This window comes from Aythya fuligula, chromosome 3, assembly GCF_009819795.1.
Source record: "Aythya fuligula isolate bAytFul2 chromosome 3, bAytFul2.pri, whole genome shotgun sequence".
Taxonomy (NCBI): domain Eukaryota; kingdom Metazoa; phylum Chordata; class Aves; order Anseriformes; family Anatidae; genus Aythya; species Aythya fuligula.
The window spans coordinates 117,277,522-117,302,440 of NC_045561.1; the positions used below are offsets into that span (position 1 = coordinate 117,277,522).

At 46.7% G+C, this 24,919-nt stretch overlaps 1 protein-coding gene across 4 annotated transcripts in view; it reads right to left on the reverse strand.

The window, feature by feature from the left end:
- Positions 1–1,928: 1,928 nt before the first annotated feature.
- Positions 1,929–24,919, reverse strand: part of FZD3 (frizzled class receptor 3) — a 53,428-nt gene continuing 30,437 nt past the window's right edge. For all 4 annotated transcript variants that reach the window (XM_032185224.1, XM_032185227.1, XM_032185226.1 and 1 more), the window contains exons 5-7: positions 8,128–8,276; positions 6,151–6,384; positions 1,929–5,525 (exon numbers count right to left, since the gene is read on the reverse strand). In XM_032185224.1, coding sequence (XP_032041115.1) covers positions 5,312–5,525; positions 6,151–6,384; positions 8,128–8,276 — 597 coding nt within the window. In that variant the 3' untranslated portion in view covers positions 1,929–5,311. The remainder of the gene's footprint in view (positions 5,526–6,150; positions 6,385–8,127; positions 8,277–24,919) is intronic.

Genomic DNA, 24,919 nt, shown 5'->3' on the forward strand with positions numbered 1-24,919 from the left:
ACGGGAAAAGGAATCAGCTTCCCCTGCGCTGCCTTAGCGGGGAATTACCCCCACCCCAAACCCCCTCCTGCCCGAAAAAGCCCCGAGTTTGCTGCATTTTCAGCATTTTCGGGGCTTTTTATGTTTTTAGTGGTGGCGATTTTGCTGCCGCTCGTGGCTGCAGCCCGCCCGGCACACGGGGGGGCACTATTGCATTGAAAATCTCCCTTGGTCTCGGGGGATGGCGGTTTTTGGGGGATGTTTGGGCTTCCCTTGGGATCCCCAAACCCCAAAACCCTCAGCCCCAGCAGGAGGAGGCCTCGTAATTAGCCGCAGCTAATTAAGTCTCTTTTGGGATGAGCCCGCACCCCATTTGCCCTAAGAACTCTTTTTAAGCCCCCCCCCAGCCCCGTGCTGCCCCAGGAGGGAGGAAAAACCCTTCAGGAGGGTTCACATTTAGGGAAAAAATCGCTCCTTGATTTACAGGGGCTCTGTTTAGGGTGGGAGCCCCTTCCAACCCAGACCGTTCTGTGGGATTTCAGCGAAAAATAGGAAAATTTGCATCCTACCCCCTCCAGCCTGCTCCGTGTCCCCCCCTCTCCCCACTGCAGCCCCCCCAAATTCCTGCAGCACATCAATGGGGCTGGTGGGTGGCAGGGGAGGATTGGGGAAGGTTTAATTTGGAGGTTGGGAAGGCGTCAAGCTGGTGTTTAGGCTCGGATGTGCCCCAAATATTTGGCCACGGCCGGGTTTTGTGGCATCTCCGAGGGGCTGGCGACATCCCACTCCCCTCGGGGAGCACAGGGAAAACCCCAAAACCCCGTGCAGGGGAGAACCAACACAGGAGCGGCTGCTTTTCCCCAAACTCCCTTAAAAAAATAAATGAGGAGCAAAGTTAACTTTGATTTCATCCCATTTTTCTGCAGCCAAGCAGCTGGTCTGCGTCTTTTGGCAGAGGCAGAGCCTTATCTGATCGCAGCGGGGGAGAGCAGTGAGCTTTGAAGGCACGGCAGGAGAGCAGCAGAGGTATGTCGGGGCTCGTCGCTGCTGACGGGTTCCAGGTGGGATTTGTAGCTGGATTAGGTTGCAATTTGGGGCCTTAAGGGATTTTTCAGCGTGTTTTGCAACGCCTGGTAGCCCTCCGCTCCGTTGCTGGGCCAGCAGACGGGAGCAGCAGCGCAGGGGATGTGCCTGCACCCAACAAGGAGGATTTAACAGCCCCGCAGGATGAAAACAAAGGATGTTTTGTGTGTTCCAAGGCAAAACACCAAGAAATAAAGTCAGGGTTTGAAGCTGAGTGCTAAAAACGTTTCCTCAGATGCTTCCTGGAAGCAGCAGAGATGATTTTCCCACCTCCCCTAGACCCAAAAGCGAAGCCAGACCCTCCCTGGGTTTTGTTTTTTCTCTGAGAAGGAAGATTTTATTTTTCAGAAGCAACCTGCAGCAGAAAGGTTGGGTTGGTCCCTACGGGGAGGAAGCAGCAGCGACCTGTGCGGGTGCCAGGGACGCGTTTGGGTCTCATCCAGCAGCTCCTCGCCTTCTGACCTGGATGTGGGGCCACGACCAGGAGCCAGGAGGGAAACCATCGCCTTCTTGTGAACAAACTGAGACAAAACAGCACCCAAACCCCCCAAAAAAGAAAAAGAAAGCCCAAAGCCCAGAACAGCCCCGTTTTCTCCCCGCCTTGGAGCTGTTCCTGAGCTCGCTGCCCGCACAGTGCTGGTGTTGGAGCTCTCGGCTGCTCAGCGAGGGTAAAACAAAGCAGAGCTGGATCCTGCTTCGTGCTGGAAGGACACCAGGCACCCGTGAGTACAGATGTTACAGCCACGTGAGGGTTAGAAAGTTTTTCTCCTCATTAGGACCGCTGCTTGCTGGAGAACAGCGTGAGACGTAAATCAGAAACGGGGATTTTGAGGGGGATGCAGGCCAAGGTATCAGAGAGACGAGGGTTTTTTACACGGTTTTATTAAAAACGTTTAAAGGTCTAAAATTAAAATGTACACCCACTACAACGGAACCAGTTCGTACACTCACAGGTAAAGTGCTAAAAATTAAACGTTACGAAACCGACACTGGACTACTGTAAACAAAGCCGAGCGGGGAGCCGAGCGCGTCTCCAACCAGCTCCCGGCGGGCACCAGCCCCGCGTGCCCCCCACGCACGGCTCTGACGAGCACCAAACTTTCATTTTCTCGCCCCAAAACGAAGCCACGGCCCGGCCACGCGTCCGAGCAGCCGCCCGCGGAGACGGCAGCGCCGGCGGCTCAGGGCATGGAAAAAATCTGCGTGCAACATCCCCACCGCTCAGGAAAATGAATCCTGATCTCTCACAGAAGGTGTGCGTCGGCGCAGCGGGGACGTTTCACATTCAACTCGACATTCAGGCTGCCCCACCGTGCCCCCCGCGCAGGGATGTGCAGCTCCACAGCCCGCTTTGCTCGCTTTTTATGGGGTCTTCAGCCCCCAAACCCGCTCCAAGCTCCTCGCCAGGCTCCTCCTGTGGTCCCCGAGGGGTTTTGGTGGCAGAAGCTGCCTTCACCTCCTCGCCGGGACGATTTGGCAGCGGTGCTGGATGCCCAGCTCCCAGCCCACAGCTGGCAGGCATTGAGGGCGCTTCGTACGGCCAGCAGCTAAAGCATCACAGCTAAACTGAGCTCCAGGCGCTAAGAAAAGGCAGGGCAGGCGAGCAGAGGGACACATTCACAGAAAAACGTGGCTTTTTGGTGCCGCTGGGCTTTTTAGGCTTTGCAGGAGCCAGCAGGGAGGCGGATGCCGCGCTGCGGAGCCAGCTTTTTCCATGCAGCGGCCACAGCGTCGCTTCACGGGGTTTGGTGACAGGTGAGAACCACAAAAGGAGGAAAAAAGAGCAAATATCACAAATATCACAGCCTCGGGGACTCTGCTGGCACAGGACGGGGCAATGCCTGCATTTTCTGAGCCTTTTCTTTTGCCCCTGGGCACTTCTGACCCCAAGCAAAGCCCACGGAGAGCTCTTGGCACTCATCTCTCCAGGACTCACGTCTGTGGCAAGGGCGCAGAGGGATGGGGAAAAAAGGGAGATGCAATTCCCCGGGAATAAGAAGCCGTGGGTTTTGCTGGAAGCTTTGCCAGCACGATGGTGCAGAGCGGTGTTTTCGTGCACTGGCCACAGCATGCAACTGCTCGGGAGGGACAAAGGGCAAAAAAAAAATGCACCCAAAAGTGAGTTGTCCATTTTCATCACCTCCCTGGGTGGTGGGAGGGCTCTGGGGGAAATGCTTAAACACACCCACCCGGAACAACGCGGGGATTAAACCTCACAACTGAGCACATCTCTGGGAGGACGCACTTCAGGCCTCCATCATTCCCCTCCCTGACTCAAAGCCGGGCTCTGATTACCAAAACGCAGCGCTGGAAATTTAGCCAAAAAGATCAAGACAACCACTTGACCTCCGCGTTTACAAGAACTCCCGTAATCTGTCTTCTTTTGCACATGCAGATTCCTAAAACTATCATCCCTCTGAAGCAGGAAGTTCAGTAGAAGCCGGATTTCTTTCTCACAGCGCCCCCGAGGGTGCAGAGCCCTTGCTGAGCTTTGTTTTTCTGGTGGTGCTTTTGGTTTGTGCTTCTCCTTTGGAACAAAAGCCTGGCGGGAGCAAGAAAGATGATTTACAGTAGGTATCTCTCTAGAAGACACCACGGCTCCCCGAGCAGCCTTTGATTTCGGAGGTTGCACGGTTAACGTGCCTCGCTGTTGTGTCATCACGACAATTAACACGCCTAATTGGAGCACAGCTCAGTTTCTGCCGCTCAAAAAAAGCCTCTGAAGCGTGCGTCGTGGTTGTTGCCCTACTCCTGCCCTCAAGGTTGTGCCATCCAGGCATGTGCAAAGGCTTTTTGACACGCCTCAAGCAGGTCTGAGAGGGAATTATGTAAAGACAATGCAAAAAAAAAAATCAGGTATTCGCTTCCCAGCAACGATCTGCAGTAATTACTGAGGTAGGTTTAACGAATCTTACAGCAGATGCTTCGGAAGATCGCTGCGCCACCCGACCCATGCCTTGACCTCTGCCTGCAGTGCCAGCGAAGGCTTTGCTGGACCCCAACGAGATATTTACACGCCAAGAAAGCCCAAACTGAATTCTCTGCTGCAAACCTACGGGAGGGAATGAAGAGAAAAGAACCTGGAGCAGAGGCTGTGATGATTGGGAATGCGAGCTCGAAGGAGCCAGCGGGTTGTGGTGGATACCTCGAGGCTCAGAGGGCTCCCCGGCTCTGCTCCTGCCTTGATTTGTGTCCCCCAGGTCCAACCTCCTGCTCGGTGGAGAAAAACCCCCAGGAAACAGCCGTGGTAGCACAAGGAAGGTGGGCGGCCACCCCTGACCGAGCTCCTCGAGGCCGTTTTGGTCCCAGCCCTCCTCACCTGGACTGCGGGACTTGTAAACGGGATTTGTTCTGTTTGTAAGGAACAGGCTGCGTGTCCCCGTTTGGGTGACAAATCCAGCTTTTCTAGTCTCTCTTTGAATAGACAGGAACAGGCAACCTCAGCTTCTGTACATCCATCGAAAAATAACTGGCTGAATAGCATCTAGATAACTGCTTTTAAAATCCATCTTTTGCCTACGTAAACTGTAAACGAGTAGAAAATTTAAATAGTATTTCGTAAAAAAAGCGAGGACAATACAAGTTATACAAAAATCACTCTTCCCTGCCTCCTTCCTCCCCCCCCCGCCCTCCACCCCCATCCCAACGACTGAGCCCAGGCAGCTCCGGGAGCTCCTCGGCACAGTTCTGTTTCCTTCTGCGAAGCGCTCATTCCTCTGTCACATTTCCAGTGTTTGCCACTTCCAACTGCCCGCCGCGTGTCCTTTATACAGTGTTGAAGAGGGGCCCTCCCCCTGTGCTCGAGGAGAACACGTTATCAGTTTGTTATCTGGCCAGAGAGCCGCGTGGAGGAATTCCTTCAGCATTCGAGAGCTTCCTTACGCCCACCGGGAGATGTCAAGGGTGACACCTGCTGACACGCAGCCGCACGGGAGGGAGGGGAAGGTTTTTTCTTTAAACAAAGCGTAAGGAATTCAGCCACGGCGTACGCTGGGTAAAGAGTTATCAAAATAAATAATTCCCTAGGGGTAGGCTCAAACGAGGCAACCGGCTTTTTACTCGGCAGCTCGCGACTCGCCGCACGCTCGAGCTCTGAGGCAACTCCAACAACTCCGGCTTCCGAAACGGAGGAGCCCGTTTCGGCTTCCTGATGCAAAGATCAGCACCTGCCGAGGGGCAGGGAGCCGCCGAGGAACGGCCCGCGAGCCCTCCAGCCCCGGCGAGTTCTCCTTCCCCGGGGGCAAGGCGATCAAGCGCTGGTCCCGTCCTCTTCGATGACGCGGTTCATGCTGGTGCCGTGCGTGATGTGAGTCATTGGGTTGCTGCTCAGGTCCCTGACGCTGCTGTGACGCGACTGCTCGTTGAGCCGGTGGGAGCTGCTGTGCCTGGAGTGATCGGTCAGTCGCGACATGCTGCCGTGAGGTAGTCTCTCTTCCACGCCTCTGTAGCTGCAGGGGGTGTACCTGGTTGGGAAGAGCACAGGACGGTTGTGAGCAGCACCAAGGATGGGAAGAAATCTCACTTTGTGTGAGCACACGCGCACACGAAGCCTCAAACCCTCGGCTTTTACGAAGAAAGGTTTCCCTGCTCGGTTGTTGAGCTCACACAGCCTCAGGCAAGTTGTTCCAGCTCCTCGTGCAGCCTGGTTCTTGCCGTAGTGCTGTGCAGAATATTGGTAATGAGGTCAATACTTGATGATAAATGGTGTTATAACGCTTCCCTGCTCGAGTTAGAGTGGGTAACTCAGTGCTGGTTATTGCAGCAGGGCTATGAGTAGTCACAGAAACCAAATCCTTTTACACACAGCCACACACAGAAGTGCCAAACTGATTTTAGGACAGCTCTGGTTCCCCACACACTTGGTGCAGCACCGATCACCACCTGCAGGACACCCAGGGCTGACCCAGCCTCCAAAAACCTCACAGTGATGTATCTCTTTCTAACCTAGACACTAAAAAGGAGAGGAGATGTGATCAGAGAACACAAACACCAGCAGAACTCCCAGTTCACCAACCCAGTGGCCAACCTCCCGGCTTCGCAGAGGCTCCCCCAGCTTTCTACAAGACTTTAAAAGAGAAGGACACGCACCGGCCATCACGCGAGCGGTGCAGGCTGCCGTGGTAGCTGCTCACTTTGCTGTGGACGCTGCCCGCTTTGCTCCTCTGGTCGTCCAGCATCGCCAGCTGGGTGGAGGAGGCGTGGGTGGAGGTGCCCTGGGTGGAAGTGCCTCGGGATTTTCGGATGATGGGGGTGTTGGGGTCTCGCAGAAGAGACTGAGCAAAATCCGGCTCTTGCAGCACTTGACGACTCTCGTTTACCACTCTGTAGGAGAGGTGCAATTTGAATAGTTAATGCTAATTGCTGCAATAAGAGGCAGGAAAACGATCGCAGCAACAGCACTGGAAGCACTTTACGAGCAGAACAAGTCAAATCTTACAGCTTGGCAAGTCAGGCCGCTTATTTACATCATAATGGCTCCATTTACCTAATTTCGAAGCGCCCCTACATTTGGATGTTTCAGTGAGGTTCATTTCTCGTCTCCTCCATCCTCCCTGCATCTGCTCCTCCAGCCTAGACACGCAGAGTTAATTGCAGAGTGTTTGCTTATGGCCTCAGTCTGCAAATAGTGTCACAAGAAGCTCCTCGGGACAGCGCTGACGCTCAGCACCCTCCCATTCCCCCGGGACCTCTCAAGGACCGGGAGGAGCGGCTCCCTCCCTCGGGTGAGCATTTGACACCTGGGCTGAAACCAGCAGTGGGAAGAAAATGCCAGCTGAAATACAGGCTGTAGAGCACGAGATGTATCTAATAATGCAGGAGCAGCTGGCTGGCAGCCCGTGGCTCAGCGGTTACGGTCCCACAGCTCTTGGTTGTGAAATCCCCTTGCTGCCAAGGGGTGGCAGAGGGACACGTGCTTGGCTGCTCCACCACAGCGTGGTGAAAGGAGGTGCTACCACACCTGCACTCCTCTTTTTTTTTTTTTTTTTTTTTGTGGGGATGTTTCTTCCTCTCCTCCCCCATTCTCTGTATTTTTCGTTCATATTCAGTGTCCTCCATCTGCTCCCGCTTCTCCTCCTCATTTTCTTGCAGGTCCAAGAACAGCCTAGAACAGCCTCCTCTGCCTTTGCTGACTCTATTCCTGTCCTCTGCCCACCAAACGAGTATGTCACCCCCACGTAAATCCCACCTAAATGTATGTCCATGTCTTAAAATCTTATTAAATTAACCCCGTGCATATCTCACTGGGTTATCTTCTGAATAAATACAACTCTGCCCCAACTCTACAGGATTTAATTTTCCTTTAACCCCAGCACAAGGCCAGTTCTGCTACAGATGGGACAAGTCGAAGTCATGGAGCAGATCCTGCACTACTTAAAGGCTTGCTGTGTTTGTGGAGCTCACTTACAGCTGCTTACAAGGCAATATTGACCACTAGGAGGATAGCTACTCATAGCTATTACATAATCACATGGATTGTCCCTAAATTTATGCCATACGTCAATCTAAATTAATTTCAGCCTTCAGGAAGCTGCAACACACCCTCACTGTAATTTTATCAAACTGCTTTGGCACTGATGTCTAACGCACACGTGAATATTAGGAGCAGAGACAATGGCTTTTAACTGCAACCATGGTGAAAACAGCTTAGGTTTACTTTCAATTTGAAGGTCTGATTCAGCTGGGCAGGTAGGTACCTTCACAAATGAAAACTTCAATTGCACCCCTCAGCACAAGGCAGAGCAGTTGTAATATTTAACCAAATATTACATTTCTCATTAAAAAATATTTTGGAAGCAGAGAGAACAATGTAAATTCGTTTCTGGGACTAAAAAATAATTATGGCAAAATGTGTGACAGTTTTTTGTTTTATTTTTGGAGCTGTTTCTTGTCCTGTCCTTCCTTGTTCCACTGTAAATAATGACAGATTTCCAAGAAAGCTGACCCTATCTACTCCCATCCTTGCCTCCATAAAAGATCGATCAAAATACTACACCAGGACAATGAGGAATGAGGAGTTTATTTGCCCATTCTCAGCTTGTTTATCTCTTAGATATCGATACTCACTCTTTTTTCCTGCGCCCGTGGAAGAAGCTAGCCCACTCGAAACAGGTCTTTTTGCTTCCAACCCAGAAGACGGAGGGTATCCCAACTACCAAAGCCATGAGATATTTCATGAGAAAGAGAATCAGATCTGGACGACTCATCTGAGTGACCTACAGAGGGGAAAAAGGAGAGAAAAGAACATTACGCAGACCATCGTAGTTCGCTGCCGCGTTTATTAACTCATTTAAAATAACTGTCTCTGCCTTGAGCCAAAGTAAACATCAACAGGGTTCCTTTGTTTCCTGGCTCTAGAGAGCACGACAGAGCGTGATGTGCAGCCCACTGTGGAGTGAAACAAAAGCCTCAGCTGCTGGGAGGTCTTGGCCTTTATTTGTACTTCTGGTCTTTTGTCTGCGCCCTGAATAACTTGTGAAATCTTTTCTAGTCTACAAGATATGAAGACTCGTTTCTTTGACAGATTTAACCGATATAAAACCAGGTGCTGCGTATGCTGTTGGGAAAGAGTCCTACTGAAAGGCTTCGTGGGATGTTCAACACTGGCCCTTTATTCCTCCCCATTCAAGGGAGGGCTTCACCCTCGCCTGCCCTCCCCTGGGAACTCGAGGCGTCGGCGAGGTGGGACAAACCTCCGACCTCTTCCCTTTTCTTCGACAGCACCAGCTGGGTCTGAAAAAGCTCACGATGATTTTTGCAAAGAGTCACCCGAAACATGAGTTGTTTGGAAAAGGCATAGAAAAAATACAAATACGTTGCTTCCAGGAAGGCCGTAAAGAACCAAACAGGCATTGAGGCACTCTTCAACAACCCAACCCCAAAACAACTTCAAACACAAATCCTGAAGACCTAAAGCACATGCCTGAAGAAACACACCATGGGCTTCTTATAAGAAGGTTGCAGTAGGAACTAATGGCTGATTTTGGTTTTACGATGCGTAACGTGGGCTGGGAAAGATGTTTAACACGTGGCAATTAGACTGCTCTTCACTTAAATTCCCCTGATCACAACAGAAATGAAGAAGGCACGTAAGAGGATAATGGAGATCCCCAGATGGCTCAAGGGTTAGTAGGGCAGGAAGGTCTGGGGTTGTTAAATCGTGGGGAGATGCTCACAAAATCAGGTTTCTTTGCAGCAAGAGGTACCTGAAGCAACAGCTTTGAGACTGATGCTGACACAGATGAGAAAAATGAGCGATTTGGGTAGGTTCTGGCCTGCTTGAAACGGAAAACACAAAGTCTGAACTCGCTGGGTAGTCGCTGTGTCAGGATGCTTTGCCAGAAGCAGACCGGAGCGTGATGGGTGTCTGACCACAAGAGCCCCTCACTGCTCAGCCAGCAAAACGGGCCAGCAAAAATTCTGCAATTTTTGCTCTAACGTTGCGTTACTGCATGTTTTTGACTAACATCACCATTGGAGAGCAGAATTTAAGCGCCTTACCCAAAATCACACGGCACAACCGTGGCGGACCAGAACACGACCAGAATTCAGGACCATCGGTACTGGTCTTCAGAAACTAGCTGCCAATATTTCATAATGGATGAAAAACTTAATTTAGAAGTATCACGAGCATTATTTATACGGTATTTCACCAGGTTCATCGTTGCGTGAAGTTTTCTAGGTGGTTTTGTAGCCGTTCTGTGAGGTTTCACCCAAGGAAAAGATATTAACAATTACCCAATATAAAACTACCCACCAAAATTAAGCTCTCAAAATTAAGCTCTCAAAAATTAACCTTATTATCCCGTTTCATAATGTGCAGATGTGGCACGAAGTGGAATAAATGGTGCAATTCATCACTTCTTAATGTAGGCAATGCTCAGGTAAATTTTTTTATTTACATGTAATGCTTGTCTGCCGGGCCAAGCCATCCCCAGCACAACCACCTGCCTGAGGTGCATTTAGTTGTAATTTTTGCATGAAGAATAAAATGACAGTTCTAGGACTAAAGCTCGGTGCTCCAAAAGGGCATTTGTAGCTCTTGATCGAGTCTGACTGCGTTGTGTCAGAGCCATCAGGCGCTGTGATGTGCGGTACTGCTCATACCAATATAGCATAAGCCCCTATTTCACTGAATAAAAGGTTTTAATTCCATGAAAATATTGTATTAAATCACTGATGTCAAAACTTTTTGGCCTGGTATGTTTGTGCTGGGTGTTACAAATAATTCCAGGTAAAAATAGAAATAAAGAAATGGAGCAAATACCTTCAGGTGCAGCGAAGCACATCCTGCTCTCTGGCAAAACAAGTTAATAAACATCATTAAACATTTTTCTCCACCATAAGCTTCTCTGCACCAAGCCAGCGATTCAAGGAGGAGCACATATTAGATTCAGAAATCATCAAAACTGAAGTGACTGCACCTGCTTTAAACAACCTATATCTGTGGATTATGAGGCATTTGCAGTTATTAACATAGGAAAAACCCAAGCTGAAAGTCCCACTCCAGGAATATAAAACCATAAATATCAGGTGCTTAAACCCAAAGCCTCCGAGCCCCTTTCCAAGCAGTCCTGATGTCATTCCAAGCCCCAAACGCTGCTATTTTCTTTCATTAAACACCGATAATCCTGATATTGAAATTATAATTTGACCTGGAGTATCCAAACTTCACCTGCTCCTTTAGTGAAAGGCAGAATGTTCTCCAAAAGCACCTGCGAACTTGCTCTGCTTTAGGGCCCAACCACATGCAGGTCCCTGGCACCACGGAGCTGAGGCATCAGCGGCAGCAATTCCAGCCCCACCAAACATCTCACCCTCCCTTACAAGCCATACAACTTCTATGTGCGAAGACGACAGTGAAAATTGGGAAATATCCCCAGTTTCTGCTTATCTTCTTGGAGAAAGTTGATGCAGGGGATATGTAATAATATATCACGCACTCCTAGGGGCTGCAGACAAGCACCGTTACTTCACCTTCATCAGCTCTCTGCAGAAAGACTCTGGAAAACTTGAGGCTAGAGAGAAGTCACCCAAATCTGGGGCAAAATGAAGAAAAAGTGAGACAGTCAGGTCTTCAGGTCTCTGGTGCCATATATGCTAATGGCACTTAATGAACTTTCAAGCTGCATTTTAAAAAAATTCAGGATATAAGCAAACATTTTTGAGCTTAAATACAGGCACACTTCTTTAAGCACTACTTGGTCCTACCTCCTTAGGAGTGAAGATATGAGGAAACATCTGAAGAAACTGTATATACATTTGTTGTTCTTTCTTCTAGAAGTATTTCAGCTTAGGAATGAAAAATGATTGCTATTTTCAAAGTACCAACCCTGCAGTCTAGTGGAATATACAGTTTGGAAATTGAGAGGTGGCAAGAATAAGAAGTGTTTCTTTTAAAAGTGTATTCTCAGAGAAAATCTCTCTCCAGGAAGAGGCTGTGAATGAAAATGTGGGAGGCCTTTGATAAGAACAACAAAGAAATGGGCAAAAACTACACCACTGATATTGTTTGGTACAAGTATCAAAGTTCATCCCAAAAACATCCCAGAAAGCTAAATTATTGATGCAATTAAACAGAGAGAGAGAAGCTGAAATGCAACGTTGAGAATTAAAATGTGAACGTACAGCTTATTCAAACCTTCCTTGGTGAAACTTGATTTTACCCTCCCGAACACCAAGATACCAATATCTGAATGTGTAACCACACACATATTCTGAACTCGTACACGAAATATTTCCCAAATAAAGACCTGGAGTTATCCTCTGGAGGAGCTACGCTGAGCAGCCCCGCAAAGGCAGCCTGTCACCGTTTGGCTCTGCTTTGACACATGCCTGGTATGCACTTACTGCAGCTGGAAGCATCAAGAAGAGATGTAAGAGTGCTTTATAAGGTGAGTTGAGTGTCCTTAGTTACATTTTTGGGTTATAAGATGTTGATGTTCTGCAGTCATTTCCATATGGCAACACGCTACTTCCCTCCACCCTTCATACGGGGACAGGGAACATCCTCACACCCTTCCCCAGTGGAAGAGGATTTAGTTATTCAGCTCTCTAAGCAAATATCTAAAGGTGTACTCGCTCACAAAATACCCTTGGCACCTGCAGCACCATCCAGCTCAGCTCAGCTCTCCAATTTTAGGAGCTCAGAGTCAACCACAGATTCTGCTTTACGCTAATTCCTCTCGAAATCAGACCTGCACGAGCATCGACTTCAGCTCCCAGCCTTGCTCTGTGAGCAGTCCAAGTTGCGAAAAGCTAATAAAAGGTTCCACCGTGCATCTAAAAATAGAGGGCGACTGTTTGAGCTACAAACACTTCTCCGTGTAGCAGCTCTCAGACATTACTTTTTTTGGCACAGGGAAGCATGAATCACTTCAGCAAAGCGATGCCTTCAATATTTACAGATGGAGCTCCGCTGCAGATGCAGCCAACGAGGAAAAAACCTCAAAGTGATACCACTGGGTAGGTCGACAACGTGTTATCAGCTGAAAGAACAGCAAAGGTCTACGGAATGATTTAATTCAGTCCTTTCTTCGGTTTCCCACTTGGCACCGTTGCTGCCCGCTTGGCATTGTAGGTGTGGTTGATCGCTCTTGAGCTGAGCTCTCCTCTTTGTCACGTTCAGGAGGCTTTCAGAGCACCTCGAAATGGTTCAGCTGGCTCAAAGCTAGAGACACAGCTCTCCTCTGGACCTTACGGAGCTGTGCTGAAGACCTTCGAGATGAAAACCTCTCCGAGAGGACAGGAGACTGGTGGTGCTGCTCCATCTTCCCCCGTACCTGATCGCCTCCCTGCGTCTCCCGGTGTCAACGCTTTGCTTCCCTGCCGAAGCTGCCGGTAGCAGGTGTTGGGAAAGGAGGTTAAAAACATCAATTTCAGCACTCCTCTGGGGAAAAACAATGCCGCTTTGTCCGTGTGCTGCTCGTTTAGGATGCTTATATAACTGATTTCTGAATATTTTCCCCTCCTGCCCCCAAACGATCAATCACGGTCGCTTTTTCGTGGCAGAGAGCAGCGGCCCCTTCCCGCTGCAGTGTATGAGCTCACAAATTAATGAGCTTGCTGCACATGGGAAGCGAAAGCACAAACCCAGCACCTGTCCCCCTCCTCTGGGGCACGGTTCCACAATAAGAGCGATCATTCGATATTTCCCTAAGGATCCAAAGCAATGAAATTCAAATTAACCCATCCTTTTGTTGGGAACAGGAGGAGTGGGGGGAAAGACCAAAGGGAACGTGATCCAGCAGCCTGGCTTTCAGAACCATTTCCATCACTGTCATGGCTTTGAAATTCAGAATATTACCCTGACGCTGCTCGTTCAATGCAGCAGCATTTTTCTCTGCAAACTCAAATTGTTTTCCCAGTTTATTACGATCTTGCAACTCTCCTGTTTTACCCAACAAGCAAACAAGGATCCACGCAACCACTCTGGCTGCCAGGCAACACAAGCAGGAGAATTGAGAAACTACAAGCAGCTATAAAACAGTGATGGCCAAGCTGATTTATCCCTCGTCTAAGAGCTGCTGAGGAAGCCAGCACATCCTTCAGCAGCTTCAGAACGGTTCAAATCTGGGTGAGGCAGTCACACCAGGATCAGGAGACTTCCCTGCATCTGAAAGGAACAAAAGGAGACTTTTCCGGCTCTAAATATCAAAAGCCACATGGCTCAGATGGCATCTAGACCGTCCCGAGCAGGATAAAAACGAACATTCAGGACCCGGAGCACCCAATTTCCGAGGTTGCTGCTGTCCCAGGAGAACACTGCTGCCCCTTGTTTCTTGCTCCCATTTGCTCTTTCCTCGGCTGCAGAGGCATGAAAGTGCCATCCATCAGCTTTGCCCCCTGGCTCACAGTAAAACAATTAAATGGTTAGAACAATTACGGAAAAGCATTACAAACCCTTCTCCAGAATTGCTTAATAACTACCGAGCGGCTGTATAACCGGAGTGGAAGCGAAAGCAAAGCCATCAGCCTGTGCAGGACTGGGGCCAGCAACAGCTCAGAAACCTCACGCAAGCTACAAGTAAATAAATAAATAAGGCACTGTAATAAAAGCTGCAAAATTACCATCTTAATGGGCTATCAGCTGTTCTGGGGGGAATTTATTCGCCACAGAAGTGTTAGCTCGGGTACTGCAGATCCACGTCAGCGTGCTGAACTCGTCTGAAACACATTTTTTTTCCAAGAATTCCATCTAAGTGCCCCAAAAATGCATCCTTATGAAGGCTGTCTCTACAGTACAGCTAAAATGCAGTGCATTTTAGGAGGATTTCACTTGAAGGCAGGAGGCTACGACCTGGAAGATGATCTTGCTGCTGTCTTGCAACAACCTCGGGACACGCTGGTTCTGCAGCTCCAGGAAACAGCTTCTGGGAGAGGAAAAGCAAGGGAAAGCTGCATCTCCGCGGAGCTATCAGGACATCTCGTCCTTTGTGGCTTTATCTTGAAGTGGAAGACAGCATTCAATCACAGCAAGTAATTTGTTAAGTGCTAGCCAGGGTTTGTAATTAGAGAGCTTGCCCAAGCACCCGCCTTCTGCTTTTTTACCCTGGAACTGGTGTCAGGAGTTTCTCAGCACCAAAGGCAGGCGTTAAACATCAGAAATAAGGCTTGAATGTACCACCATGAGAGAATTGTCCCTTCTCTCCTTCTCCTGTGGTTGTACCAGCTGAACTTGGGCACGCTCTGCAGAGAGAAAACAATCCAACAATTCCCCACCCAGCACTATTTATTATTCCTTTTATTCCTCATGCCATTGAATAGAAGAATCACGTCACAGTTCTTGGGCATGTTCCTCACGCTGGGTCATTTCAGACCCTCTCCCGAGCACCCCGGGAGCTGTAGCTGATGTAACACCTCCAAGGAACCCTTTTTTTTCTTCCCTTGCAGACCTGTGGCTAAGGCAGGGATTAAAATGACAGGCTATCACTTCAAGTCGAGGCACGACTCATCCACAGGTGTCTAAAACACAGGAGGAAACAAATATCTTTTTCTTAAATCTCCATGTTCACCAAAAAAAGATGCGAAAACAGAGGTTGTGGGCTAAAATGAGGCAACGCATTGAGAGCTGAAACAATAATTTATCAGCAAATGCTGGTTTACTGGCACCCACCACACTCTGCTTGAAGATTAAGCCAAGATGAAGGAGATGCTGACCTGAATTACTGGCAAATCTCTCAGATTGGGGATTCCAAGGGGTCACTGCAGGGGGTTTGTCTGCATTTGGCAGATTTGTCCCATAGCCAGAGCTCCCTGTTGCCATTCAGAAACACAAGCAGCCTTCTGACTTCAGATATCAGCACTTAATTTGGAATTAAACAGTGAGTCAGGCAAACAGAACAAACCAGAAATCTACTGAACCGGAAAAATCTGATTTCTGTCAGCTCTGCCACTGACAGGATATTTGGATTCAGATCTTTGGCATTATTGACTCTTTCTTAAATGTATTCAATTCTCACAAGACAAAATTCAGCAAGGTTACTAGAGCCAAGCTTGGAACACGTCCCCACTCCCAAATGCTGCTGCCTAGGTGCAGACACTTGGCATTAAGATGGGCTGAAAGGAGGATCCTTGGTCAGGCCAAGCCCCGAGCTGCAGCACAGCAGCAGCACGCCAGCCATTCTGCAACCCATCCTGAAATCGTGAGCTCCTCCCCACCTCCAATTTCTCACCTAATTTTCTCCTTTCCAATTAAGTTGAATTCACAGTCACGGTATCAGCACTGCCATTTGACCTCAGCAGCTCTTTTCCTTGTCCAGCTGGGTTTCTAAAACCCGAACTGCATCCCTTCTCGCTCTTCTTTTGCAAGGCTACGCTCCTACACCCTCCTCCTCCAAAACAAGCTCTAACAGAGCCGTCTTTCTGGCACCCTTTCATTACTTCTCATTTATTTATTTTTTTTCTTTTTTTTTTTTTTTACAGCCTTTTTGGAGCCAACACGATGCAGTCAGCCCCGTAACGCCGTGCCGGAAGAAACTGGCTGCACACGAGGCGCGATTTGTTCCAATGCTGGTGCTGAGTGAGTAATTGCCTCGCTGGGAAATTGCTGCAGATGAAACCAGGAGCAACAGATTAGGGCAATTCTGCAAAGATACAAACATCAGCCAAACCACAGCTTCAAGCACAAGCAGAGGAGTTCAGGGGAGAAGAAACAAATATTTTTTTTTTTTAGCACACGTGGTTGGATAAAACATTTCCCTTTTTCTCCACAACCAGAAGCTCTGCGTGTGTTACCTGGAGATCTTTTCCAAATTATAGTGTGAACGGAATATTAACCATCATTTACATGAGCAGGGTGCTTGGCACAACAGCCCCACAGCTCCTTGCAGCCTCAGCTACTCTCAGGTGCAACACGAAGAGCTCTTAATGCCCTATTTCATACAATCACAGAAAAATTAAGGCTGAAAAAGCCCTCCAAGATGATCTGGTCCAACCATCACCCTACCCCCAGTGTCACCCACTGAACCATGTCCCCAAGCACCACATCCAACCTCTCCTTCTACTCAGATCCCCTCTTAAATCTCTCCTAAAACAGCTGCTTCAGGATTAGAGATGGAAGCCTTTCAGATATCCAAGCTGAGCTCTTAACCACACACAATAACGCATTTTCAGACAGACAAATCCCAAATTTCAACCAGGAGCAGCAGCACAGTCTGCTCAGAGCCCTGGCACTGGTTCAGGAGGATTCTGCTCCTGGCAGATGACACGTCCTGAGTTTTGATATCGCTTATCAGTCTGGGCACTTACCAGTTTTGGGTTCATACCTCAACTCTCTTCTGGTGATACTGTTGTGAAATGGCCCTGGTCTTGGCAGTTTTAGAGCAAACCAGTAGTTTTAACACAACTCAACATTAAAGGTCATGTATATTAATTTCATACATACTAAATTCATAAATTTCATATTAATAAGGAAATAATACATAAACAAGTAAAAATCCCTATTACTACTAAGAGTATAAAACATGAATGGCAAATGTGAATAAAGCATTTTGTAGGAAACCCAAATACAGTCTTATTTATATAAGAAGACTATTATTTATATAAGAAGACATAGTCTTATTTATACAAGAATACAATAAAGCATTCTTGTGTTCTTCAATTGGATTTTGAAGCTACAGCTGATTTTTGAGCAGGCACAGCTGGTGTGGAAAGCCAGCCTTGAGAGATGTTGGGAAGAGATACTGGGTACCGTGCCCTCTGGCTGCATTTACTTTTCTGGGAATCAGAGCAATTCAGAGCAGTAATTGGGGGAGGATGATGCTGGGGAGCACCGCTTGTTCCCATGAATAATTTAAAACTCAAACTTGAAACGTGCGAGGGCCTTTTTTCTTTTCTCTGCATTTTCATGCTATTTAGCCCCGCCACGGCTAAGCCAAGCGGGTGTTTCACAAGATTAAGGCACAGAGAGAGAGCGTGGCAAGAAATCTGGACAAGTCTCATAGGTGAGCTTAATTTACACACCTAATTGCATTCCACCATGAAAACAGAGCTACTATTTTTAAGTACAGTTCTAACAAGATTAGAAAAAATACTTTAATGGAGAGAATAAATATTTTTCTATTTTCTTTCTATTAACTGCCTTTCTACTTACAGGTAGTATTCTGAACTGGACTACACCAAACCACTGAACATCTCTCACAACCCTGACGGTGGAGCTGAGCTGGCTGCCCACGTAATCCTGTGGCACTACAGAGATGGTGGCTGGAGTTACAGCTTCCTGAAAAGCTTTCAGAAGAAAAACTGTTAGTGGTGTAACTGTCAGAGCTGCTAGCCCAATGATATTGCAATGTGAGCACCTTCCGGGACTGAAGTTTTAGAAATTTCTCGAAAACAAATAATGAGATGATGGAAATCCACGTGGGGACAGGACTAAGCACACAGAGGTGCGCAATCTCATGTCTCTGGGCTGGCAGGACAAGCCCTGCAGTAGTCAAGGGAGGCTACAGAGAGCCCAGCAAAAGCCACCTGACTGAAATTCACTTAGCATTCGCTGAGATTTTGGCAAAATGTACAGTCAACGCCAAATTAAAGATCTATCTGCAAGCTGGTCTACAGCTATTTCGACAGGACTGTGCAAAATCTCAGCGCGACTCTGAAACCAAGTGATAGGAGTCATAATTACCAATGAATGCATCATTCTTTACAGTTTTCAACACAAATTATATATGATTTCCTGTAATTTATTAGCTAAATCTTTGCTGAGACTTTTACCACTGACTGGTGCCTCAAAAACAGAGAAAACAGAGCTCCTGACTTCATGGCTTTGCTGCCATGTTAATAGCCGTGAAAACCATCAGTGGAAAAAGATCACCTCCCTAATAATCAGAATTAAAAGCTGCTGTAGATATATAGCATTTATTAGAAAGAGATTTGAATGAAATTGAAAACTCAAAAGAGGCGAGATCTGACCTCCTTGGGCAAGCGGCCTTCAGCAAAATGGTGAATAAAAAGAAAATCTACCCCAAAAAATGAAAAGGTGACCTTGAGGAGTCACATGCAGGTACATGGCCAGCTCAGCTTGGCTGAGGATAATGGCTGAGAAGTCAACGTTTCCCTTTGTCTCTAGTTCAGCCAACCCAATTTAAAAAAAAAAAAAAAGAAAAAGAAATGACTCACGTGAATGACATGATTGCTTTCGCTCAATATGTTAATTGACTGGAAATCTTATCTCACCTTGGCATGCATATGAGAATACACTGCATCCTCTGCAGGATTTATCAGCCCTGTATGTGCAAGGAGTGAGCACTGATTTACTAAGGCTAAAAATAAATCTAAGACATTGGCTGGGATATATTCTTCTTCCTCGGTCTGTAAAACAGGCGAAATTCACTGACTCACCCCTAGAAAACGACGTAATCCGGTGATTACTATTCTTTTGCTGAGCTGACATTACTTTTGTTTTTGAAAGAAGTCGAGTTCGTAATTCGGATTTGCTCAGTCTCTTCTGAGTAAACAGCAATATGGAAAATATGTTTTTACCTCACTTTTTTTTTGGAGGACAGAATAATTACGTTCAACAAGCAAGAAGCAATTCCTGAGGGCAGATTTAAGCAAATCCATTACCTCTTCTAAGAGGAATTCTAAACAATAACTAATGAAAAAGAGGGAGGAGGAGAAATCTAGGTTTATAGACATCTTTAAATATATTCCCTTTATGCCTGTGCCACACACAAATGGTGCTAAGACATTTCTCAACAAAGCCTCTTTTCTTTAGCCAGCTCAGAGCACTCCCCCGCATGTTTCTGAAGCCCCACTGTAACACAGATGGTAAAACAGCTGAGACATTTCGTATTTAAAAAGATCATGGTAAAACCCCTGATTAGGGAAGAAATTTGGAAAAAAAATGGAAAATGCAGTGTATGGCTGCAAAGAAAAACGGGGAAACTCCATCCCAACGCAATTTGTACCCCAAAAAGCAGGCTCTGCGTCTCAACAATTACTTCTTGTCAGTGTTTTTGGCAAGATGTTTGCAAGCCCCATCTTTTCTTCTCTTTGGTCCGCGTGTGCGATTGTTCTAAAGCATTTGTGCATGAAAATAAAGCCTGTGTCAACAGGGGTTACACTTCACTCGCAGGGCAGCCATGGGAAAAGACAGCCTGCTGCAAGAGCATTCCTTAAGTGCATGCGAGACAACTTTGCCACTGCAAAATTTTAAATCCTTTCTGTAAATTTAAATTTCTATTGAGATTTTTGTTGGGAAAAAAAAAGAAAAGTAGATTATTCTGTGTGTATTAGAACCAAATCCAGGCTGCAAAACCGGAGCTGAAAGTCCAGCAGCCCGTCCCTGGGTCTCTTCTGCTCCTGTGTGATTTCTTTCGAAGACAGCAGCACGAGCTGCGAGGATCAGCAGAGGGAAGGAACTGCAAAAAGCAGAGGACTGAGCGCTCCCTTACACCTGGCTCGCAGCCTACCAGCACGTTACCACCGGGGTCGCTTCTCAGTTGGCAGCCGTTCATAAGAAAGCTCCCCCGTGTTGAAAGGGGTGTGCACGAAGCTAGGCGTAGTCTCCGGTTTCAGCAACGTTCCTGCGGTGTTTGTTCAGGGCAGCAGGCGGAAAGGAAAGGAAAAAGGACGAGCCCACGCCAAGAGGGAATTAAGCTCACTTGGAAGCGTTTCCCCTCACCCCCATTATGTGGGCAAGCTTTAGAGAAGGATGCAAAGCAAGCAGATGAAGCCATTCCTAATTGCCAGCGATCCGAGAGGCTGAAATGAAGAGATGCTGATCTCAAGTGTTAATTTCCACACGTCTAAACTGACCTCGAAAATTTACAGTAAAAAACAAAATCGATTAGATCAAAACATCTTTGAAAATGGGAAACGGAGTCAACAAATCCTTGAACCTAGAAGTATCAAAAGAAGTATCAGAAGCTGGGATTAATGCTAATATTAAAATAATTTCTCTGCTATTAATTGTCAAGGCATTGAAATAAGCTCTAACGTGGCTCAACTGAAACACTAACAGAAATATATTAGCAAGCTTTGTTCTCCTTTGTGCCTGCACTAGATACATATAACTGCCACCGACAGACAAGAGGCACTATTAAGGAAACATTCCTCCCTTTTAAGCTGCTGGTATCTTAGGTAACCGCAATTAATCCTCTCTTTTCTATCTGACACCAGCAATGAACACAAGAGAGTGGATGAGCACTCCCATGGTCGGGAGCAGCCCGTCTGACATCGCTGCACGGCGAGACTGGAGCCTCGTCTCCGCGTGCAACAGATAAAGCAGGGAGGAAAAAAAAAAGCCCGGACTGACCGTCTGTTGCTGCTGCTGATAGAAATGACATTCAGCACTACATCTTCTGAAAGCATCGCTCTTAATGGTTAACTCCCTAAAAAAAAGTCAAGGAGGTTTTAATTTTTTAAAGGTAAGATCGCAAGGAAAATAGAAAAGGTTTATAGAGATAAGCATAGTTAACCAGGGAAAGGGAGGAAAGGAAAAAAAAGCCAAATCCCAATCTCTCCTCTCCCTGCCCCCAAAAATACCCCTCGAATTCTCCAGCAAAACTCCTAACATAAACACATTTAAATAAGAGCAAATGTGACCTCTTCAACCAAGCAAAATCTTAAGGCAGGGTACAATTCATCTGAATAGCCAACAAATGACTCTAAAAGTGCCCATTTCTACCCGAGGCAGAGCAAAGGAAGTGAGCATGACTGGCTCAGATGGCGACATCTGAAATTAGATAAACGGGGATTAATGACAGGTCCCTGTTATTTTACTTCTGAAATTCCACTGCTTTACATGAGGCCAAGCTCAAAAACTGAAGACGCAGATGACAAAGTGGGGCAGACACTGTGCATGTGCCCAGTGCTGTTCACAGCTTAAGTCTGTCAAAAACAGACCCCACAGCTGCATCTCTGCATTTCAGAGCCTTGCATCTCTACATGCTGTCTTGTCACTGCTTTTCCTTCTGGTTCTGGGCTTAGGAATCTACCTGGAAAGTACTGCAACAATGACTGGACAGTCAGCACCCAGCACAAAACCGAGCTCCTAATGAAAAATAAAAAAAAAGAGAGTGAGTTTACAACACAAAACTGAACTTATCCTGCTATCAAATCCTCCCCATCTACAGCAAATCCTGTGTGCTACCCACATCTCCTTCCAACCTTCTGAACTTCTAAACACCATTGACAAGATAAGCAGGCAGCACCACATTTCCTCTTAGCACTGAAACATTTCAACCCAACGAAACTTTTTGCCCCCATGGGTGGGCAAGTTACGCGTATCGCATCACGAGCAAAGATAATTCACGTTCCGTTTCTCAAAGACTCGCAGTAGGGTAGCGAATATCTTTGAAATAGCTTTTTTCTTCTCTTTAATATCTAAATGAGATGTCTTTCCCACCAGCGCAGTGCCTAGCCCAGCCCTGAGGCATTTGCGAAAGCTCCGGAGAGTCTGTTTACACTCGGATTGCACAGAAACGTACCTTCACTCAAGACCTTCTTTATTATTTTGCTTGAAACCTGATTTTGTGGATCAGTCCAATTAACCTTTTCAGGCCTAAACTACCTTAGACAGTTCAATTACGTGGGTAATAAAAGAGGTAAAAGCTTTTAACATCCATTAACTGCCATTCCAAGAGAGCCAGGCCGTGTCAACCACGTGAACTCCTACTTTTCCTAAGAGGAACACACATTACAACCATCCTTGGAGACAGCCTTACGTCGCTATCTATTCCACTTTGTAGCCAAATTTATCTTGAAGATGTATTTCCATGAACTGGGGCAGGTCGCCGTGTCCCAGTTTGATTTGCTTTGTTATCGCCCAGGGGAACAAACCTCTGCTGGTCTCCTTGTACAGAACAAAACGCCGCTGTGCCTGGAGATCAGGCACATGTAACGGTACCTAAATGCACCTCAAGCTTCTTTAACCCTTTTACTCCACTTTTTACCTTATCTCAGATGTGTTTGAGAAGAGATTTCTCATGCAAAGGTGAACTTCCAGCTTTTATGGCAATGGGAATTCAGACTGGGCAATGTCCTGGGTTGACCCTTCCTGAGCAGTGGGGTTGGAGGAGGTGATGTCCAGAGCCTCCTCAACCCGATGGATCCTGCAAAGGGACTGGCCAAAATCACATCCCAGCCCAGCACCTGAATTTGGTACCGAGGCACAAGATAGAAATTGAAAAGGAACAAAGGAAAGAAAAACCAGCAGCTAACCGGGTTAGGATTCAGCCTGAAAAGCCAAGACAGTAGTTACAACATGCTACGAATGGCCAAAATTATCAAGGACAAGGTGATGACAGTCATATTGGACATTTTCTCAATGATAAAGGCTTAAAGCTTGACTCTGCATTAGGAGCAGGCCACATCTCTCACAAAAAGAACAAGCAGGAGCAGTAGAAAAGCACATAATCACACCCAAACAGATGACTAGATGGGATTATTTTGTGCTTGGCTTGCGTCATGCTTCCTTGCTTTTCTCCCTTCCTTCTGCACCTTATCTCGATACCAAATTGTACCGTGCACTTATGAAAAAGATCAAATTTGAGTGATCAGGTCAGAATTTTAAGGCACACAGCTCAGCTACAATGCTGCGTGCTCATGATGGGGGTACTGGGCTCTATAGCTAGGGAAAATTAATTTCATTTTCTGCAGTACAAACTCTTCTTCCTCTAAAACAAAAATCCATTTCTGAGGCCAAGCGTGAATTTCTTTTTTAAGTCATGAGTGAAAATTGGGATAGCAACAAAAAATTCAGCTTTCATTTGAATATTACTGTGCGGAAAGTAGATTACAAGGCACTGCTTCCCCACCAAGAAAATGAACGCACTGACCATGGTGAGATTGGAAGGGGATGGGCTACAACATTTTTAGGCTGCTGTGAGCAGCCTAAAATTCATTTGTGAGCCACGCAAATGAATATTTCTGGTAACTACTTACTCAATTTCCCGTTATTCATACTGAAAGATGGATGATCTAACACAGAAACCTTGGTATTTTAAACTCATTGAAGAATGAGTTTAAAATTTGAGTTTACAGGATTTAAAAAATGAGTTTAAATTTGCCCAGGCTGACACAAAACTCAGCTCCCTGAGTTCTTCGCTCTCCCAAACCTGTTTAAGTCGTTAGACATAAAAAAGTGCACATCCCTGCAGTGGGCAAAGTGCACCTCAATTTCTTAATCCTTAGATACACCAAATATACTGTAAATAAACCCAGCCCCTCAATGTACTGGTTGGCTTTTCCTTGCTAAAGGAGACTCGAGGAAACAATAATTCCTCTCCTCGATTTTTGATGGGTCATCCTGGAGCCATCCTTCCCCATCCTTCTTTCGCTTCCCCCAGCACCTCGGAGGGGCAGGGCAGGGTAACACCAGCTCCTGTTTGTCCTCCACCTCCTCCTCCAAGAGGGAATATCGATTTCCTGTCTTTGTGGGGGAATAAAATAGAGATTTATTTCTGTGGGTGAGCTTTACGCTGGTCAGATTAATGGAAACAGCAGGAATGGCACGAATCTAATCCTGTAAGGCTGGACAGAAGAACAAAACATTTCACAAAGCAGATGCCTCCCAGATCCAACACTGATACGCAGCCAGGTCAACCCAGGAAGCATCCAGGCAGCCAGAAACCCAGGTCAAAGCATAAAGGTATCTTTTTGTTTTCTCCATTTCGGGGGCTATTTAGCTCCAGGTGTTGGAAAACGTGTGCCAATGCAAGGAGCAGATTCCAACTACCACGACTCCATCTAAGCCATGCACGTAAAACTTACTCCCACTGTGAAATGAACTGCTACTCTCTATTTAGGAAAAACTAATACAGAAGCAGCTGATATTCTAATTTCAGGACCCAAAATTCAAATATTTAAAATTAAATATCATCAAGGCTTAAAAAAAAACATGGAGTTATTTTGCAAGTGAGTGATACTCTCTAGAAAGCTTTAAATTCTCCCCTCATTTAGTAATTTATTTTACTTGCACGAACTAAGCATAAAATGATTTTTCCCCACTGCTTTGGAAATTTGTTTTAATTACAAGTCTGGGCAGCATAATTGGGGAAGCATGTTTAGCTCACACAAAAAAAATTGGTTGGGTTAGAAGAAAAATCCTCCTAACACTCCCTCGGCTCTACGGGTCCTTCAACCCAATTTGACGTGAATGAAACCATTATTGTTCTTTTGACTCCTGCTGAGCCATTATGTTAACGGTTTTCCAGAGACCTGGGTAGCATTTTCCTACATGTGTTCATTATTCCACCAGCCAGGATTTGGGTCCTTACACAGCAGAGGTTTCAACGTTTAAAATACTTTTTGTTCTACCTTCTGAGAAAGCAATACGCATTTCAGATTGGTGTATGGGTGGGGAGTTGGAATTAGCTGAGAAAACTCTGTCCCCCTCTTTCCCTCTTTTTAGGCA